The sequence below is a fragment of the Oreochromis niloticus genome, linkage group LG5 (assembly GCF_001858045.2).
Source record: "Oreochromis niloticus isolate F11D_XX linkage group LG5, O_niloticus_UMD_NMBU, whole genome shotgun sequence".
NCBI lineage: Eukaryota > Metazoa > Chordata > Actinopteri > Cichliformes > Cichlidae > Oreochromis > Oreochromis niloticus.
This window is the reverse complement of record NC_031970.2, coordinates 10,994,012-11,009,228: the sequence shown is the minus strand read 5'-3', so window position 1 is coordinate 11,009,228 and position 15,217 is coordinate 10,994,012. Positions and strand designations below refer to the sequence as shown.

General features: G+C 38.4%; 1 protein-coding gene across 4 annotated transcripts in view; it reads right to left on the bottom strand.

Moving 5' to 3' along the window:
- Positions 1-14,928, bottom strand: part of ephb2b (eph receptor B2b) — a 122,525-nt gene extending 107,597 nt beyond the window's left edge. For all 4 annotated transcript variants that reach the window (XM_003447681.5, XM_005469639.4, XM_005469637.4 and 1 more), the window contains exon 1: positions 14,796-14,928. In XM_003447681.5, coding sequence (XP_003447729.2) covers positions 14,796-14,847 — 52 coding nt within the window. In that variant the 5' untranslated portion in view covers positions 14,848-14,928. The remainder of the gene's footprint in view (positions 1-14,795) is intronic.
- Positions 14,929-15,217: the final 289 nt, after the last annotated feature.

Sequence of the window (15,217 nt, the reverse complement as noted above, 5' to 3'; positions counted from 1 at the left end):
ATGTGGTTAGAAAATGTCTGGGGCCAACTAAGGATGGGAAAACAGAAAAAATATAAGTTAGTTATCCCCATATTTAGCAGTTTTCAGTGAAAACACATAAATGTGTGTTCCAGTGTGACAGGAAAATTTACATTTTTCATCCGGTGTCCAAAGCTAGTCTATTTCTTTTGAAAAAAATCCAATGCGAAAAAAAGAGCAGCCAGTTTTTGTTTGCCAGGAAAAATACCACTAGATAACAGAAACAAGGCTAATTAAATCATGTCCAAGCAGATTTTGTTTAGAAGAACACTTCATTTTAAAGATAAAACAGGTAATTAAAGTAGACATTTTGCTTCGATGGAAAGTTGTGTGAATGGAGATAAAAAGCAAAAGTTTTCAGCAGTGGATGTTTCGAAGGGTGAATAAAGAACAAATCTCTAAATATTGCACATCTGCTGGAAAAGACTCAAGTTTGACAATATCCATAATGCAAATATCGTTACATCGTTAAAAATCCCCTGTCTGCCCCAATAGCTTATCTTCGTATAAGAGCTTTTTCATCAGATTCAATTCAGTGATGAAGAGCTCCTCCACGTGCAGTGTCAGGTAGAATGATGGTTTCAGACAGCCCATTAACTGCTTCAATTAGACCTGCTGGTTCTCACCTCCTCCTCACTCCCTGTGAAACTGACTTAGCTCTTCCGCACCGCAGCTGTACACAGCAGACAGACACACGCTCAAGTGAGAAAAAAAAGAAAAAAAGAAAACAACACTATTCAACACACACATCTGGTGCCGCTTGTCTGACGCCTTACAAAAAAAAGAAAAGAAAAAAAAAAAAAAAAAAAAAAAAAGGGCACATATGTTTCTTTATAGCCACAGGCACAATTATGTCTCTCATGACAACCTTAAAAAAGGCCCTTAAATCACTTGACACTGGTGAGGTCCTAATCCAGAGACAGGATGACAGGTAATGTATTTCTACGAAGTGGTGCGTTTCTGTTTGGGCTCCCAGGCTATTAATGTTTCACATTAGCATTGGGGTGACAGGTGGAAGCTGGTCACGAAAAGAATAGCAAGACAAGCCGTTTTTTTGTTTTTTGTACGGAACAGGCTGGGCGCAGGACAAAGGAAATGAAGATGGCAGCAAATGTTTTCTGAAATAAAAGCTGTGAGCGCAAGCCATTAAGTGCCCTCCACCTACCTGAGTGCATAAGAAGTGTAAGGAGTTCAGCACACTTGTGTCAGCTGAAGGATTATGTGCTGTTTTCTTTGTCCCATAGCCTTCCTACAATGAAAAGCTTAAAACCTTCACAATGACCGCTTTCTTTTGAAAAGTGACTAATTTATTAAATGTATGGCTTGACTTAAACATACAAAGGTTACTTTTTGTTAGAGAACGAATGAAAGACAAAAAGTGCACGATCAATGAGTTGCATGTATAACAATAAGTCATATGTGCTGTAGTGTTTGCAGATACTCAGTGGTGAAACCATTCAATCTCTTAAGGCATTACATTTTTCTCAGCACTTAGTATCATTTAACTTTAAATCCATGTTTCACATTTGAATGGTGGATGAAGTTCAGGGACACTGCCTTTTCAAAACAGCAAAGTTTATTCAAGTTTGTGATCCTCTTAATACTCCTTTAAAAAAAATGGATTGGTTTTGTCATGTTGCATTTCTCATGATGAAAAAAGAAATATAATCTAATAATAACTCTTATTCTTTGAGTTTTGGTTGCTAGGTCCCACGCTGACATTTCCAACTTTATGATTTTGTTGCTAGATGCTTTGTCATCTGTGCTGTGATTTAATATCATGGATATTGCAAAACTCCCAGCTTAGCTCCAGTGCCATTTTCAGCACAGGACTTATGTTATTAACAGAAATTTTAACCTTGTGTTAAAACAAGATCATTAAGAAGCTGCCACTTGCAATCTGCACTAAGCACAAAGAAACTAAAGGTTCTTCAAGACACATCCCTCAGGCTTTAACATGAGCTGGAATCAACAGCAAATGTAAACAGCAAAAGGTGATTAATTTTTCTTTTAGAGACAGCATATGCCGTGTACTGTGATAGGACATGCAATAGTGAAAGGACATGACAAAACACCAGCTGAAGGGCTAGTATCTTTGCCCAAAAACCTTGTGTTCACACCTCCTCCTGAGTAATCCAGCTTCAGGCCTCTGATATTCATGTTAATGCTAAAGAAGGAAAAAAAAGCCTGACAGGCCAACCCTGCAGGTGTTGAGTTATTTCAAACTCAACACCTGCAAAAAATGTTCATACATTTGTTTATGCATGTGTGAGTAAGAGAGAAAGCAAGCAATAGAAAGGAGAGAGAGAGAAAATGAGCATGCTAGTATCTGTGAAATAGAGATTAGTACTGCTCAAGCCAAAAATCTGTCTGTGCAGAAGAAAACCACTAAACACTATTACGGGTCTCAATTTCTGTTTCTCAAAAATGGGACATATTACTGTAGGCACCGAGATCAAAGGAAAACCTGTTTTCGCATAATATGCTGTTTTACAGGTTCTTATGGCAGGAACAAAAAAGTTAAATCACACAGTAAAACAACCCAAAGCCTTTACATTTTGCTCAATGAGGCAAAAAATTTAGCAAACTCAAAACAACAACCACTGTTCTCTTCATGTTAAAAACTGTTGAATTCAACCTGCCCACGGGAAATCTGGAGCAAGGATTTAAATGATCTTTTTCCTTGTATTGCTCTTAATCGGCAGCAAAAATGGCTCCAGTCACCGAGTTGGAATAAAATGTATGTGTTTGTGTTTGCTGGCAACGTGCGTAAATGTGTTTATGAGATTGTGTATATGCGACTGTAAGAGACTACCTCTCCGTAGAGTGAAAGTAGTGAGGTCCAACTCAATTTAGTCAGTCACTCAACACCGAGCCATTCTCAAAGAGCAGTGCAACCCCCAGACTCACACCCCTCAAGTGTCACACAGATGAGGACAGACCACTAATCCCAAACACGCCTTTTCAGTACCTCAAACAGGCAGGGTTCCTTACAGCAGCTCAGTCAACTTACACAGGCACTACATGCATACATGGTGCCTGCCTGACCACTACAAAGTGTCAAACCATTTGTAAAGGAGAGCAGCTTGGAAAGTGCTCAGAAGAGGTGTAATCAGTCTGAGGTGTTACCATAGTAAGCACAGCATGGGAGTAACTGTAGCCGATTCGGGGGTTCCTTCCCTGCTGAGCCACCCATGCCACAAATGTAATTGTTACTTTGTGTCCTTTACATAGGAATCATTTATTGCATGGTTTCATCCAGATTGATGACTAAACCATCCAGGAGTGATGATGAAACCATGCAGGAAGTGATTTATGTTTAATATATCTAAAGATATCAAGATATCTTAATTACTTTGTTCTTTTAAATGCCTGTTTTACTCTACGAAATGACTGCGCCAAAAAGCAGACATAGGCTAAACACAGATGGTCCAGCTCATCATACAGATGAACTGAAAAACAGAATTAGTTCCAACACAAATTATTAGTAAGGTAATGGCTTAGGTAAACAGCAGCAAAAGAAAGAATAAATACTTTAGAGGGTTTCCTATTAGTCTAAGTTGCTTTCTCAGCATTCCCAGCCAACTTAATCCATGATAACATACATTTCTAGTACAGGCGCACAGCCGGAGTTACCCATGCTGAACCACACTGCAGGGTCCTGCTTAGTATCACGGCTGACCACAACCAACTGTAATGGTCTCCTCTTAGGCCTGCCACTGGCATCTCAACTCAAGTGTGCTAGAGACAGAGAGACTCTGTTACTATAAGTCTCTCTGTGTTCAGCTGGAGCATCTACCTGAATCTCTGCAGTTCATCTTAACTCCCACATATTTTTACTTTCTGAAATCAGCCTCTGTTGTGATGCAAACTAAACAGTTCCTTTTGCCTCTTATTAAATATCTTCCATTGCTGAGCCAGTGAGTTGCTCCTGTTGTTTTGTTATTGGAAATACACTGTGCATACCAATACAGTTAGCTTCATCAGGGGTCCAGGTAAACAACATTACATTAAAGTGCAGTGCAGTGGAGTGGAAAAACACTTACACCATGCTAGCAGCTTTACTGCTAACTATTCACTGTACATTAGAACCTCTCAGTTCAAGTACTCAATTCACATATTTATTTACATCTGTATGTGTTATTAAATGGCAATTGATGGATTAATCAAAAACATTAATAAGGTCGGTTTTATATTTCAAGAGTAATTTATTCAGGAAAATTACATCATGTATTTGAAACAGTTTTATACCAGATTAGGAGATGTGTGCTAAAGGAGAGACAGAAAATGACAAACCCATCGCTGATGGTGGTTTGAGTTTATATGAAAGTGCTACCCGAGTGCTGCCAACTGTTATCTGCTGCAATATTTTATCTTTAGAGAAACTACAACAAAGTCAACTTTACATAAATACTACGTTTAACTTTTTACTTGACCACACTGCATCTCTATTTATCTTAGACAAGAGGTGAAAAAGGTGGACTGTACAACGCATATCTGAGGTGTCCTTATTGATGCCTGTGCCTTCTTGTACTATTTGCAGATGAAAAACCTATTTGGACTCCATGAATAATAATATTCTATGTATTTAACCCTATCATGTGACATTCATTTCATTTAATGGTCTCAGCTGGACCTCTGTATTGATTTCACAGGCACAGTAGGTCTCCTGAGATCCTCTATGGATATTCCAGCTGCCCTCCCAAATGATCCATTGTGATTTGTACCCAAAGGACTCCTGCCACTGAAAGGCATGGAAAACAGTCATCATTTCACCATCTCCTTGTATACCTGGCTCCCGTTTGGTAGGCCACGTTACCTCATGGCTGTATTGAGAATCCAGACATGGTTTTATTGACCCCAAAAGACATGTATCGGTCTTTCTTTGGCAGCTCTTCAGAACTGTGGCCATATGGTTTGCAGATAGTATTTCCTGCTGGAAATCTTTAACAGGTTTGAAATTAGCATATAATAAGAATGAATTGTTAGCTGGAAGAGGAGGGGGAGAAGATGGTATTGCAATAACAGGAGCTCTTACAAGTGTGAGTGAGGCAGATGCTGCTGATTGCTCCCTCCACTAGATCCATTTCAGACAAGTGATTATGTAAATTCAGGTAAGCCTTCTCTGCTCGAATGGAACGTTTATCATGGGCTTTGCTGAATATGAAATGACTATAATGAAGTGTCAATTGATAAGACTCCATAAACAAAATCATAGGAGTTTAATCTTTGCGGAGTCTGGGTTATTGATTTTGGAGCGGTAGTTGGTTTTGGACTGATGGTATGAGGTCAAGGCAAAAAAAAAAAAAAAACAAGAAAGCAAGTGGAAAAAGTCTAGCTTTCGTCTGTCCCAATTACGCTATTGTTTGAAGAAAAGGCCTAACAGCAAAACCATGTTAAGGTTCACTGTGTGGGCCACGTGTCACTCCACAGTAACCTGAAATCTATTGTATGGCTGTAACTGGGTTGAGCTCTGTTTCACTAGGGAGACACACATCACCATCAATAATATCACATAAATCATTTGTGCCCCTCAGCTAACTCCAGACAACCAACTCACCACTGATGCTCAAAGAAAATTTTTTAAAACATATTCTGCCAATCAGTTGCTAGATATCTGTTTCAAATTAATTCATGTTTTTATTATCTCGACCTCTCGACCAATGAGAATGGGCTAGAAACATCACTCTCAATAATAAATGAAGCTTTGAAAAAGACAAAAATTTGTTGAATTTTACAAAAAACCAAACATTATAAACTAAATTATTGGTAGGATCTGTTGAAACACTTTTGTTGCTAGGCAGGTGTACCCTGATAAAGTGAAAACTGCCCATATTAGCTCTCAATTCAATTTTCATTGAGTGAGTCAAAAATTGCTGAATTTAGTGCTTATGAGAGTGTAGAGATTTAATTGCACAGATAAGTGAACAGACCTCTTTTACTACCCACCACTCAGATAAGGATGTAATGTTAAGTCTCACAGGGTTAACTGCATTAAATGTGGTGTATGTGGACATCAATAGTACCACTGTAAAATAATCATCGTCGCCAGCTAGAAGTTAAAATCATAATTACAAATTTACTGTTAACAAACAGCCATCCGGGCATGCCATAGTTCTGTAATTAGACTACAGGCAGTTAAGCACGAAGAAGTGCATTTACCGTGCTGTCGTCATAATGTGTGCCTTTGACAGTCCTCACTTTTTTCCCCCCAGAAAGCTAATTTTCTTCAGTTTTATCAAAGGTAACCAAATATTACCAAAATGGATATTGTCCGTCTCCACTCGTCAGTGTTAAATGTATTTATTTTGCTGAATTACATCAAGTTTCTGGGTTTCTGCAACTGACTGAATGCAATTTCCAAATTAGTCTATGAAAATACTCCAGCTCTCTAAAACCAGACAAGTCACAGCCAAAGGCCAAATCAGTTAATTGCCTTGTGTTAATTCCCTATTCTCTGAGCTAATGCAATTACTTGTGAAAAGAAAACCAACTATCACACTTGAGGACACAAAAAGTCATTTTCGTTCCCTTCCCTCCATCTGTTTTTCAAATGTTACACCCAGTTTAAGCTATTGAATTTATTCATAAAGCATCTTAAATAGAAAGGTTTATAAAAAAAAAAAAAAAAAGCATTTATCTTATAATCCTGTGCTCGAGATATTTCTGTTCTATTTATATCACTTCCAAATATGTTTATTGCAGGATAAAAAGTGCCAATTCAGATCATAAAATATGAAAGGAAGGTGGTGACTTTGAAAAGTAATTTGATAGTGATGAAACATGTAAACACTTGTTTTGAAAAAAGTCAAAATAAGGCTTAAGCATGTACTTATGTACACAGGCTTAAGAAGTTTATCTGAAAACAGAAGCTTGATCCGTTTCCGCTGTGGCTGTTGGAGCCGGTTAGGTCAGCGACGCAAGGCAGGTCATCAGTTACAGAAGAACAGAGCCTGTTTTCCCAGAACACTAATCAGATAAAACATCTGCACCTCAGCTGGGGTGTCTGTCTGAATGAGACTGCTAGACCCATTAAGGTCTGATATTATGAAGCTGGGATTTGGTTTCATGTATATGCATGCTGACCAATCTAAGATCCAGCTAGCCAGCCAGACCCAGCGGGAGAAAGACAACAAATGTGTTAGTGGGTCTTTGTAGCGAGAGGAGCTGTTGCATACTGCATTAAGCACATAACTACCGGCAAAACCAGAAAACGGCAGTGTTGGTACAGACTAAAACGCTGGCCTCTACTGAGAAGGGATGGGGGAGGGGGTCTTGTTGTTGATATGGACTGTGGTGGACAGACGGTGTGCGGCAGAGAGAAAGGCTAGAAGGGGGGGGGGGGGGGCAGAGATAGAGAAAAAAAAAGGCAGATGTCACGTGGGTCCAGAGTCGCGATAGAAGTGATGCATAGCATGGCACACAGGCAGTGGTTCAGGTAAAAAAGGCTTCCCTTTGTGATGCAGATGACAACGCAATCAGCCCCGCTTTGTCTCGGCCAATGGGCTCTGCTCCCAGGGACATTGAGAGACAGACACTAATCCGGTGGGTTTGTGTTCTCCAGCCACACTCATAAAAGCAGTGTCACAGTACCTGGGGTGTGTGTGGATGGGGGTCTCTGAAACGAGGTCTGACCTCTCTCAGGGTACTCTCCCTCCGCCTTTGCTTTCTTCTGTCTTTCTACTCTCATCCTAGCTCAGTAGTTGGCTTTGCTGGGGTGAAAAAAATGTAAGTGCCAAATTGTTAATGTGCACGACTCCATGTTGGCGTAAGAGATGTGACATAAACAGAGGTTGCACTGATCAATTCTATTCAGTTTTGGAGAAAATTCAGTTATAAACAGCGATTTCACTGCTTAGATAAAATGAGGAATTATAGAGTGACAAAGACAAAACTCTCTGATTTCACATAATAGCTGAGACTTGTGTAAAATGAAGCTGACTGCACAATGATTTCATACTGAAAATTAGGTCTACATGTTGCAGGGCCATTTTGATTGTGAGTGCTTACACGGTTCATATTATGAATAATGTCTGGAAACACATTTCACTGTCCCCTAATGATTTCCATTCCCAAAGGGTTGAGATGAATCAGGCGCTCCCTAATAAATATGACTTACCAAGAGACTGCGCATTGCCAATTAACATGTGCTAATTAAGATAGCAGGCTATAGGAACATCCTTGATCTAGATTCCTGTGTGAAATAGCAGAAAGGTTACAGAGAGGTAAAGCAAGTTTCTTCCACAACTATCCAAAAAAAAAGTCTCTTCCAGTTAAGCAATAAAATACTATATGGAGTCTTTATCGCACAGTCTGAAGCAGGCCCACAAATGACAAATTTAATAAAGAGTTAGAGTTGCTAAATTAATTTATGGCATGTGTCTGCAAACTTGATTAGGGAATATACATGACAGATGTACGATATGCACACACACACACACACACACACACACACACACACTTGCTGTTAACAAGCAGCTTATGTTCTATTAATGTTAAGGATCATTTGATAATGTTTACTGCAATGTAATGTGTCAAGTACTCAAATGTTCTTCTACTACTGATTACAGCAAGATATTAAACCAGATCAATCCAAATTTCTAGTTCAAGGTCCAGCATCTATTGATAATAAATGTATAACACCACAATGTATGCACAAACAGATGCACTTCCTCATAGCAAATGAATAATTGTTAATCTAAGAGTTAAGGCATTCTAAATCATAAAAGTGTCTGTGAATATGAACTCACAGACGTGGAATTTGTTTGTACCTTTTCATTTTTTCCTGTGATTGTCTCATGGCTAAAGAGAAATGCGTGCAAAATATTCAGTTTTAAATGAATTCCCTCCAGTTGTTGAGCCCTGGCCGCGCTGGGTAGCACACTGAAAGACTAGAAGCACCTGTTGACTCCTATATTTCCATTATCAGATATCATCGAAAAGCAGTAATATCTGTTCTTCTCAAACTAGTCTGGCCTGATTTAGAACAAAGTGACACCTGTTCCTTTTCAAAACATATGAAAAAAAATTTAATTAAGTGTAACGGACCTGATAGTTTTGGATACAGAGCCTGTTAAACACCAGGTTTATAAAAATGATTGACTTACCTAAGGAGTACCTCAAGCATACCATTTACACCTCTGCGGTAAGTAAAGTCACTAAGTGCAGTATGTGGATTTTGTGCAGAGAGACTCAGAACACTTTTGTGCTCAGCTAGTGAGGGTTTTCTTAAGTAGGTCATATTGTGTTTTTAATGTATAATGTAGTACTACCCAGTATGTTAAAGGCAGAAGACTTCCACTATTAACTCTGCAGTGCTTTCATGTGCATTTCCCCACACACAGATTTTTCAGGGATGCTACCTAGTTGTGTTTTTGCTTTTTTAAAATCTGTCAAAGAGTACAACGACAATACCCTTTTTTTTTTTTTTAATTTATTTTTTTATTTTGAAAGCTAGATCCACTCCTTCCCACAGTCCTCAGTATCCCCAGACAGGATCTTGTCATGCAGTCAGAGGTACTTCACCATCTTGGACTGCAGTTGGCAATGGTGTAGAAGTGCTTTATGTGCTGTTTTGCCGAGCTCACCGAGCCTGAAGAGCAGAACAAACGATATATATATATATATATATATATATATATATATATAATATATATATATATATATATATATATATATATATATATATATATATATATATATAAAAAATACATATAGTGCTTGTCAAATAATTTTTTTTGAGGAGTTTGCATTATTTTTGTGCACATACACCATGTGTAAGCACGTCAGAAATTAAGTACAGTTTATTTGTATACCACTTCTCAAGAACAAAATTCGCAAAGTGCTTTGCAATATAAAATAAGATATAAAATACTCTGAGCATATAAAGTAAACAAATAAGATGTTTGGCAAACATGTCGTTCTTTACACCTTCCTGTTTCAGTGAAGTGTATTGTTGTTAAGAACTGAAAGTGCCCCAGACCTTTCCAAGTCCATGGATGTGGTATCATGGATGCACCATTAATTTTCCATTCACTTCAGTTTACACATGAAATACTAAAATGTCATTTTACCATCACCTCTAGAGGGCAAAATGTGTGTTGACTAGAAGGAATGAAGAGTTGGCTTCAGACAGTGAACCACAGCAGCAGAGCTGAACAGCTGAAAGCATGGAAACACTTTCAAACAGCCCATCATGCACCGAACTGAATCCGAAGTTAAACTGGTTAAAACAAGCTAAAGCCAGGAACAACATGCAACTATTTTGCTTGCAAAGCCAACTGGAACAAAAGCTTACAAAACAGAAAAACCCTTGTTTGGGGTTTTCTGCTTAACTTTTAGATGTTTCTGTATTGATTTCCATATATTCACTCTTGCAGAAATGTGACCATAGTGTAGGTTTGATACATACAGCAGCTCACTGCAGTGACTGTAACCTTATGCAAGGACTACAAAAATTTCTCAAACAAATCAGTAATAATACTTCCATAATCTCACCCTAAAGGTAGCCATAGATGTCTCTGAAATGTGACACCCCGCTTCAAGTGAAACAACTGGTACCAGCACTAATTGAAATTTTGCATGCAAAGTGACAATGCCTGGGCCCTCGGCAGCATGGATTAAGGCTTGAATAGAGACAGATTCTTTGTGAAAGCCTACTGTGGCGGTTGGCGTGCAGGCCAGCTCCCTGCATCTGCTCATTGGGTGGACTGAGAAAACACTGGATTGTATACGGTCGCTCATTTTACCTTTATCTAATCCCATTTCAGAACCCGCCTCCGTCAGTCTTTTGTTCCTCTTCCACAAGACATAATGCTTCCATGTTACACTCACACATCGATTCCTTACAAAACAATTCCGGTCAGAAACAGCCACTGAATTTACATATGAAAGCATTTTTTAACCAAACTTGGCAGGATTTGCTAAACATTAAGAGTCATACTCGGTCTCGAAGAGTCAGGTCATCCTATTTTGTGGAAGAAAAATGGTACTGATAGAAAATCCAAATGTAATACACAGAAAAGTACATTCTTGCATAATTATTTAAAAAGGGAAACCATTTCAAACATCAACTTTGCCACTATTTGCCAACATTCAACTGAGTCTTCCAGTGTTCAATAGAGCTCTGAAGGAATCCAGTGCATATTGAAATGCAATCAAATCTGTAAGACATTCTTTGAAGACTCCATGCTGTGATGTCATTCTGCCCCACGTCAGCATCCTCTACTGTGGTTTCTGTCCCTTTATGTATTGTTCAAAGAAAAACAGGAGGAAAAAAGTTATATCAGAGTGATCTATTCTCCCACTAACTTCACCAACAACACGCATACATGTCTAGATGGGGTTCTTATTGGATCACAGCAACACCAATCCTCCCAGAAAACGTTTGCCATATTTGCATTGCACAAACTCTAATACCACAACAGAAAGGGCCAAACGGAAAAGCCAAATTATCTGTCTAGTAAATTTCATCTCCTACAAACAAAACAGGCGACTCGAATTTTATGGCTCAGTATGAATATGAGAATTTCCACTCAGCAGAATTAGATGAGCACCATCGTTGTTAGTGTGGCTGTCAACTGAACACTGATGACAATGAATGGGCAAACTAATGAAGAGATAAATCCACACTGTGTTTTCATAGACATGTTTGGCATAGCTAGGCTAATTTCCTAGGCAGTAGTATGTCCATTAATTTTTGAAAAGAGCCCGTCTGTTCCTGTTAACTAAACCAATAAGACATGGCATCGGCTTACATTAACACAAATAAACAATTTAGAGTTGTTTCACATTCCACGCGGTGAATTAAATGCCTTTGAAAACTGGCTGATTGCGGCTGATGAATGAATGCCATTTGTAGTTGTCTAACATGGTGATACTAAATGAAGCCAGGGCAGTACATAGTCTAGCAAATGGAGATGAGACGCTGAGGGGAAAAAAAGACAGTACAATAGCTTTAACATCGTTCGCAGTATACTTTTCGCAAAATAATCACTTGGTACACATTTGGTTGTCTGGAGTTCGGCCCCAGTTTTAATCCTTTAATCCTTGCCAACGTGACCCTTGCCTGATTCTTTGATTATCTGTACGACAAATAGTATTTTCATGTTTACGCATTCAAAATAAGCTGTAGAAGATGCTATAATTTCGTTCATTTTATATATTTATTTTTATTTTAAATATTTTTTTTTAAAAACTAAAAAAAAAAGCAAAAACAATGTGATTTAGCGATCAACACATATTGAAATTACACGGGACAGTGTAACATAGCAGACATTAAATAATCAACATGGACTATTGAGAAATAAATGCATTTGACGTATTTGTCCCCATTTATTGAAAAAAAAAAAAAAAATTGTGTCCCGGCACTTTACGTGTCAAAATGGTCCACTGGAGGGATTTCTTCTGTTGCATGCTGGGATGGGGCTCTTTTTTTTTTTGGGATTACAGCTGCAGTGACCTCTTTTTCAACTCTTTATTTTACCTACGTAAACCATTCTTGCAACTTCATTGGACAGTCAGCTAGGGTGATTCAAGGGATAAAATGGAGGGTGGCGGTGGAGGGGGGGCTGCTTTCGGCTTGTGATGCGACTAGCTGGTTTCCACATCAAAACTGAAGTACCACAGTCCCAAACGGTACTTGCAACATGCATGTTGTATTTACCGTAAGCACTATCAAGAAATATTAACAGCATCATTCCTGGGGAAGTCGCATAATTGCACAGCAAAGGCTGTTTGAGGGACGTGCAAACTGCTGTTTGAGGCAATACACGCTGTCTACTTTCACATATTTCTCACATTAAATTTTACAAGTAGAGAAACAGTATCCATGGACATGTTTGTTTTTTAGAGAGAATGAGAAGACAAGAGGAAGTGGAACACTCTGTAGTGTGAATTTGATGTTATTTTTGGCATTTGTCATATCCTGTGTTACCCCTCGCTCATCGACAGAATAGAGCGGATAAAAATCAAACAATAAATAAGCATTATGAAAGCAATCGGGCACTCATAATAAGTAATTGAACAAAAGCAAACCTAAAATTATGTACATAAATACGGTATTTATTTTTACAGTAAATTGCTTTATTGAATATAGTCTACATAAAATAACTATCTGGTATACAAATTTATATACATTATAAATATATTATTAAAAACGGATTTTGGGACATGAAGTTTTAATCTGCACAGTTTTAATGTGAACATATCTAAGCAGTTTTATATTGTTCATAAGAGAAAAAAAATTATATATAAATAAAAACAAAAATACAATGTATGAATTGTATGAAATGTGGGTTGCACATCATTTCCAGTATTTTTGAAATGCTGAGTGCACTGCATCTCTAACTTTCCAAAGTAAGAAGGTTGATGAAACCTTAAATAAAAAAATAAAATAAAATAAAAATTAAATTAAAGCTAACAAATGTTCAACCTGCCAATAGGAAATGTAATGTAAGCTGTTGAGATCTCTCTTTTTAGGTCTTGGATACGTTAACTACATTGAAACCATAAACTGGAACAGTCAGTAGTAGTCTGCATAAATACGCATGACATCTGTCAAGGTCTGTGCCAGTCCTACAGTGAACCTGGCACGTCCTCCAAACTTTCTGCACATATCTGGCATGCTGTTACACATGCACAAGTGATGTGAATATTTTTCCCTGTTTTTCTTTTTCTTGTTGTTTCATCCTGCTCTAACATTCAGCTGACTTTTCAAATAGTTTCTTCTCGCCACCTGTAATTATGAGGTTTAGTTAAACTGACCAGAGGAGGAAGATGCATTTGTTCTCTGAGAGCATCCTCAAAATAGACTGAATAAATAACTGGGCTGACACTTTCCATTCTTCAGTGCTGAGTCTCCTAACCTGTCACAAAGCAACCTGAATCCATCAAATCAAAAACAACAGAAAATTACAATTTAAATCAAGACTGGAATTCTTAAATTAAAAGGAAACGTGGTTTCCTTATGTTTAGAGCTGCTTATTTTTATTTAAGTTTAAATAATCTAACATTAATACAGTCTTTCTCTGTTGCAGCACTTGTATATTATGCCGCATAATATGTGGGGAAACTATACTTTGGAGCATCACACACAAACAACTGTAAACACATATTATGGGGATTATTTTCACCATTCAACCTGTTTCATTGTGCGCTGAGCCACGATGACTCCTACCCTTTCCTGCTTAGCCAGGCTTTGCGTACAAATGACTGCATAGTGACCAGGCAGAGCCCTTTTGTGAGTCAGACAACAGGATGTTCAGTGCTTATATTTGTATTTGTTTTCCGGCAGCCTAAAAAAAAAACAAACAAACAATTTAAGCAGAAGTCCTTGTTTGTCGTTTGTTTTGTTTGTCACGCTTTTGCCACCAACTGTTGGACAACTAATAGTGACACACCTCCACGGACAAAAAGGATGCGCCTTACCTGAATGGGATCTCATGTTTTATATTCTGCTGGAGCTACCTGTGCAACACAAAAGGCTGTATTTTTCCTCTCTTTATTAAGGCTATTAGCGCTTGATAACATCCGCAGCGCACCTGCGAGATGCGGGAACATATGTTTTTATGCCCCACGGCCATCCCTCTGCATGAACCGACTCTGTCTTCGCTAGAATTAAGTACTGGAAATGCAATACTACTAAAATTTACACATATGAAGGCAGGAGGATGGAAATTTAGTCCGAAAAAGAAATCGTGAAATCACGCGCTTTGTTTCAAACTCGAAGCCGGCAAGATGATGCGGCTTTACGCGTTGGGATGAAAACACTAGCTTACCTTCAATAGCTATTACGGCCGGTAAGGTCCATAATATCCATAGAATATCCATTATTGGTCACTTAAAAGTCCCGGACATTCAAATAAAATATGTTCCGAAAGCCATTGACAGCAAAAGCAGAGAGGGGACAGGCGGTCCTTCTCCTCCAATAGAGCGATCCCAGATAGCAGAGACTACGAACTCAAATCTGAACCAAGTTTGGGCGAAACCAAACAACCGACAGACAGAGGGGAGTACTGAGCAACATAGAAACACGGCTCTGTCTTTCAGGAAAATATTAGTCCAGTAAGTGCTATATACTCTAGAAACAGCAATGCAAATAATCAAGGTTAAAACATTCAAATTTGTAGTTTGGTCATTGTAAACGCTCATCGACACGTTTGTTCATCCCCGGCAAATCTACTTCAATTTACCCGGCTGT